This window comes from Lagopus muta, chromosome 11 (genome assembly GCF_023343835.1).
Source record: "Lagopus muta isolate bLagMut1 chromosome 11, bLagMut1 primary, whole genome shotgun sequence".
In the NCBI taxonomy this organism is placed as follows: Eukaryota; Metazoa; Chordata; class Aves; order Galliformes; family Phasianidae; genus Lagopus; species Lagopus muta.
Window position 1 is genome coordinate 19,371,803 of NC_064443.1, and position 6,152 is coordinate 19,377,954.

The 6,152-nt window shown below is 43.9% G+C and overlaps 1 protein-coding gene across 1 annotated transcript; it reads right to left on the reverse strand.

Annotated features, from left to right (window-relative positions):
• Nucleotides 1-2,173: 2,173 nt before the first annotated feature.
• On the reverse strand, nucleotides 2,174-6,149 carry GHRL (ghrelin and obestatin prepropeptide). The gene is made up of 5 exons (XM_048956977.1): nucleotides 4,615-6,149; nucleotides 4,369-4,534; nucleotides 3,742-3,855; nucleotides 3,176-3,284; nucleotides 2,174-2,495 (listed from the first exon to the last, which is right to left on the reverse strand). The coding sequence occupies exons 2-5, from the start codon at nucleotides 4,486-4,488 to the stop codon at nucleotides 2,476-2,478; spliced, it is 363 nt and encodes a 120-aa protein (XP_048812934.1). The 5' UTR covers nucleotides 4,489-4,534; nucleotides 4,615-6,149; the 3' UTR covers nucleotides 2,174-2,475.
• Nucleotides 6,150-6,152: the final 3 nt, after the last annotated feature.

The following is a 6,152-nucleotide window of genomic DNA, read 5'->3' on the forward strand; positions in this document are numbered from 1 at the left end:
CTCCCCGTACGTCAGGCAAGTACCTCTGTTCTTTGCAGCCTGCTGCAGCGCTCCCCGCGGTCCCACAGCTCCTCCGGGTCCCGAGCACAGAGCCGGCCGGCCCGCCCGCCGCTTCCCGCCCCGTTCCCGCGGAGCATCGCCAAGGCGGCCCGAGCGGAGCGAGCGGCGCGGCGGTCTTTCTTCCCGCCCTCCTCGGAGCGAGTTCAGCCAATCGGTGCCGGGAGCAGTTGCGGGCCACCCAATGGGTGCAGCGGCCCGCCGAAGGTCCCGCCCACCGGGCCGTCTCCTCAGGACTGGCCTCGGCTCCGTCGCGCTCTCCGTTCTGAGGCCGGCCGCACGCGGCGTGCCGTGCGCTTTGGTCTGCGGCAGTCTTTCTGTACCTCCTATACGGGAAGGTACGTGCGTCTGAGAGCGCAGAGCTTTAGGCACGGCTTTCTAAAAAGCTTCCCCCGTCCCGTCAGGGGCAGAACCGCGGCACTGCGGGGCTCTCCGTGTGACAGCCGGGAAACGGCCGTCACGGGCTGGGGAAGCTCTGCTCGGCATGAAGCTGGTGTAAAAGCACCTCATTGCAACAGAATGGCTTTCTTTTTTGCAGCAAGTTTGGGTTTGCTGTTGGCCAACTTATTGCTCCAGGCTGTACAGGTCACCTCGAACCGCTGGGGTGCCGTGCTGTGTTTTATTCCAAGCGGCAGAGCGCACCAGACCTGCTTCAGCTTGTGAGGCTGTGCGTTACTGGGCTCTGCCACCCTCCTGAGGTCGATCCTGTATTTGCAATACAGAAAGTACTGTGTTTAGATCGTTGGGGGAAAGGTTGTGATTTTTTGCTCTTTTTGGGGGCTGCTAGTGGTGGCTTGTTTGGTTTTCTTCGTTTTTGTTTGGAGCAGCCTTAGAAAAATGCTGCCCACTTAGCTGGATAACACAGCGCAATAGCCTTGCCTCGATTCTGATTCTGTAGACTAACCAACCCATACTTTTTTCCTCTACAATCCTCTACAGTTCTGTCAAAGCTCTAGGAACAGACCCTAACTGCAGAGTTTCTTTTTCAGGGAAGGATTTATGCGGTGTCTCTGGCCAGGAGTTTCCTCACTGTGCTGCTGGGAAACGTATTGATTGACTGCTTTCATGGAACATGCTGGGAAAACATTGAATCTTTTTCAGAGAGAACACCAGTAGTAGAACTAAGGATTGCCAATGTGGCTTCAGTGCTCTGACTCTTCCCTTTCATAACGCTTCTGCAGGTTGTGTACCTGAGGAGTCCATGTCAGCACTCTCAAACAGGACTAACTGTGCACTGCAGACAAGATGGCACACCTGAGAATCCTTCTACTGTCCCTACATTTTGCTCTTCTACAGGCAGCCATTAGGCACGTGCGTGACTTGTGGAGCTGTACAGCAAATGCTGGTAAGATCTGTACCTGCAGATTTGATCTATAATGGGCGGGAAAGCCATTACACTATTTCTTCTGATTGTGGTACCAGAATGATATGGCTATTTGAATTGGTGCTAAGCAGTCTAAGTATATTTGCTTTCTAGTTGTCTTAGAAATACTTACTCCTTTTTAATTTTCCCCTTTGCTTGTACATCTTGTTTGGCTTCTGGTGGTATAACACAAGGTACTGCCAGTGGAATCAAAGGAATCAGTTCACCTGGGTGATAAATTCTGTCAGGAAAAGAGAATGTGCCTAAGAACTGAGCCTTGCAGCTGTGTTTACCTTTATCACGGTAGCCTATCCTGGGGTACTTTGCAAAACGTCTTCAGGGCACTGACCAGAAAATCATGGATTCACAAATCTCTATGTGGGCATTCGTGTTGGCATTTCTAAGACATAATTGCTTGTGTACGGAAACGAACGTGTGCCACAGTGGAGCACAGTGGTGTATGCACTTGTAGCATGAAAATATACCTTGTTTTTCTGATATCTAGCACTAGGACAGGTATGATTCTGAATCCGAGTAAATTAACTGGAAAATTGATTTTAACTGGAAGAGACATTGGGTGTTTTCCTTGATAATATCCATGTTAACACATCCCTTGAGAATTAAGCAAATTTGGTGACTGAAAGTTGATTCCATGTACATCTAGTTTGCACAGTTTATTACGTGAGCCATCTAGTTTGAGATACTCCAAAAAATAAGAAACGTCGCAGTTTCAGCATAAGCTTTATTCTCTGTTACAGATGTCTGTAGAAGCATAAGATGGACTTTCCATCAGTCGCAGAAAGGATTCATACAGCTTTCAAATACATCGTTTAAAATAATCACAGTAGATACTAAAGAAGGAAATAAGATAAGCCTACATGTCAGCCTGTGATTCACATTGCCCTTTGAAGTTTTGCTTGTAGATTCTTGTCTTTTTCTTAGAGCAAACTACTCAAGTTCATGTCCTCCTTTCTTCTTAGAGACGTAAATTCAGTTCATTTTAAAGTAAAACTCAAACCAGGCCATCTAGTGCTGTGGGTGTCCTTCAGTTCGCTTCAGTCTTTTGTCGGAGTTTCTAAAAAGGCAAAAGATAGGTAGGTTAGTTTGAAAATCTTCATATTTTTTCTGAAAATCCTGTTTTGCCAATCTGTCCAGAAGTGCCTCAAGCACCCAAATGAAGAGAGATAAAGCTTTCAGGCGGTAATGTTCTTCTGGGGCATGCATGCATAAAATTGTCTTATTTGTGTAATGGCCATAGAAAGGGCCCCACAAAAGGAATTCAGAGTGTAGAGAGAAGTGCTTAGGGCAATTCTAGGGATCCTGAAAAGCTGGGTGAAAGAAGCAGCCTGAGGTGACTGGAATGCATAATAGAGTTTTCAAGCCTGACAAAACCCTTAAAAGATTTGGAAAGGACAGCTTAATATAGTTGAGTGCAAATAAAGAATGAAGGGCAGTAAAGGTAAAAACAAAACTAAAAAACAAAACAAAAAGAAGCAACCAGTTGGTGGTGAGAGTTAGTACTCAGAACGTTATTAGTGAGTCATCTAGAATGCTCTTATTTACTCTGCTGTCATTCTTTGAAGTTAAACTAGTGTTTTCTGAACATCAGGCACTTCACTTGCTCTCTTAGTGGCAGCTTAGCTACTTAGCCCAGTCATTTCTGAAATGCTGTTCTGACTGTTTCACATGACAAATGTGAAATGTGGCTTTTGTTTTTTGTTTGAGTTTCTGCATTTACGTCTTGTTTGAAATTACCTTTAGCATCCTCTTCAAGAATGTCCTGTAGCATCTTCTCCAATGCTTGTCCATATTCTTGATATTCTTTTTCTGTTATCTTGACACCAATTTCAAAAGGAACGTTAAACTATAAAAACATTAAAGGAGTTTAACAGATGATCTTTGGACAAGGCACTATAGATTAATTCTGTGTTAGGCGTGACAACAAGCAAGAGGTGGCAAAATGATGTGCATTCATTTAATAGTGCTGAGACATGCAATGATCATCTGATAAACGTAGCACAGGGCTGCTGCAGACCGAACTGCCTGATAAAGCGGAGGAGAGGAAACTACAGGGAGCTTGCATTATTAATGTTAGTTCTGAAATGCAAGTCCTTAACAGGAGATCACGATCTGCCTTTGTGCAGATACTTTTGAATTACTTCATGCTGTCAATGCTGGCAGTTTTCATGTGTCTTTTTCTACATGCCCTTCAAGTTAAATGACTGTGGCTTTCATTGGTACATCTCCTGTGGCAGGAATTGTATTCCTGCTCCAACAAAATCATTTGAACTCGTATGTGAGCAGGAATGAAAAATACACACCTTGATATCAACACTGTTATTGTCATCTTCCCCCTCTGCTTTGTCTGTATCCCAAAAGCCTTCTGTGCCTCGGCGATGTAATCTTGCTGTTGGTTTTCTTGTATCCTTTTGTTGCTAGAAAGCAAGCAAAATAGCACCTGTATAAAACTCCCATAATCAAATTGGTCTGTAGCAGGGAAAATAGAATCCATAATTAACGCAGATGCAGCAAATTAATTAGAGCCATCGTTGGCTTCTTTTAAAGTTATGATTAGTTGAAGCTGTCAGTGACTTCTTTTAAAGTTGTGTGGACGTGTAGGTATACAGTAACTTACTACTATTCTGCAACCACTTTGTCAGCAGTTTGTTTAAGGGTTCCTTATGGATCAGCCACCTTCCAATTCATTTTCAAAGTGTAGTCAACAATTTATTTAAACAGCTGCATTTGTTTGTGGATTTTTTTGTTCAGTTGGTTGGTTTGTTTCTAAGGTTAGTAGTTATGTTTGCTCATGTGAATGGTTTGTTACAGTAATCCTCTGGAATCCCTCCTTCCTCTTCCAGAAACATTATCTTCCAAACCTCTGAACACTGTAAAGAATTTGGCTTTAAGGAAGACAATTTCAAAAAAGCATTATTCTGAATTTTTACCTGTATGTTTTTATATGCGGGGCTTAAAAAACTAGAGCCAGCCAGAGCAGTCTCTGTCCCGAGGATGCTGAGAAGGAGAATTCCTAGCAGAACAACTCTGAGAAGCATGATTGTCTTCATGAGGCGGTGCTTTATTTCTCCTGATTTGAACGTTGTGCAATTGTTTCTAAAAACGGATATAGAAAGAAGGCACACTTGTTGCATGCAAAAAGGCAATATATTCTGTCAAAAGAGAGTATTACTTACTGTGTTCTCTTCTGTAACTGAGATGTAATAACTGGAGCAGACAGGTTAGCAGAGAGAAATTATGGAGGAAAACTGGCGAAAGCTTAGAAATGCTCTGAAACTTTGCCGGTTCCCTTTGTTGCTTCACCAAACTGCTGCTTTCCGAAGCACCTTATATAGGAAGCGGGCTATTTGTTCTGTGCTGTGCTATTTCTGGAAATGCAGCCTGACGTGTGTTCAAATCCCTTGGAAACACGGGGTGCCTGCAAGACAGCGGCCGACAAAACCGTGACAACGGCACACATCTGTTGCTGAGTTCCTTTCTGTGTGTAATGAAGTTGTGCAGGGAATTGTGTGCTTCTCATCTCCTTTCTCTGCCGTGGCGTTATCATCATTCCTTCTAAAACCAGTAGCCGTAATGGCTATTTGTTGGAAAGGAAAGTCCTGAGCCCTTTTACTGTTATCTGGTGCAGCATAGCAGAAAAGAAGCAGAACTGCATTCCTGGCCTGCAGTAACAGCCACGTCTCTTGTTTTTGCCCCAAGTGTGCTTCCTCTCATCTACATTCTCTCCTGGGTTCTATCAGATTTTGTTGTCCTTTGTAGAAGGACTGAAAGCAAAGATGTTTCCTAGAAACATCATTTCTGTTACTGTGAAAATGAAATACTGCACTTTGAAGATGTCACTGAATAGCTGTAGCAATGTCTGAGGCTCTAGAAAACATCCCGTGAGGATTTTCTTCAAACCTGAGGAACAGTAGGAATGAAGTAGGAGCACACCGTAAAGGATGACAAACTTACACCTTCTGTTGCCTGTGTTCTAACTAGACTTGAATGATGTGGCTGATCTGTGGGATTTATTCCATGCTACAGATCACAAACCTTCAGTGGTAGGATGGAGGAAGGCACGGGAAATGTGTGAGATGGGAAGATGAGAAGGAATTTTAATTGAGTCAGATTTGCTGTTGGAAAAACGTAACTCAGAGCATCAGTACACGGAGCACCCATCCTAACTGCTCTGCCAGGGAAGACAGTCCATTTAGCACATCTGCAGGTTTTGAGACTATCTTTTTTTTCTGGGGATGCAGTTCCACGTTGTTCTCTTTCGCAGATTTCCGTGTCTCATGTTACTGCTTCCTACCTGATTATTTCACATCAGATTTGTGGCGTGATCCAATCATTAAAAGAAAATCATTTCTGAAACATGTCTGTGGTATCAGCTGGCTTGGTAGCACCAAGAAAGCTGGTTAGCTGCGGTAGGGCAGCTGAGAACAAACAGAGGCAATGGATGAAAGTAAGGTTCTGCAACAAAGTTAGGTTAAAAAGTTCTTGTAGAGTTAGATCTCCATCTTGACTTTTGTCTGAGAGCCTGCTGGCAGAGAACACCAAGGAGCACAAAGGAAGTAGGCACTGATGAACCACTGGAGATCTTCTGGCTCCTAACTGAATTATTCTAACAGAAGCCCCTTGCATTTTCATGGCATACTCTGGATTCTGGCCAGACTGGGCATTCATTAGCTCTTACAAAGCCATACACAAATATCATACATGAGAGCCACAC

Bases quoted from the DNA above. Each gene is read 5' to 3' on its own strand.
- GHRL (XM_048956977.1), bottom strand. From the start codon at position 4,488: ATGAAGACAATCATGCTTCTCAGAGTTGTTCTGCTAGGAATTCTCCTT. The intron at 3,856-4,368 runs GTAAAAATTCAG...CTTGCTTTCTAG, and splicing joins CCGCATATAAAAACATACAG to CAACAAAAGGATACAAGAAA. The intron at 2,496-3,175 runs GTAATTTCAAAC...TTGCCTTTTTAG, and splicing joins TCTTGAAGAGGATGCTAAAG to AAACTCCGACAAAAGACTGA.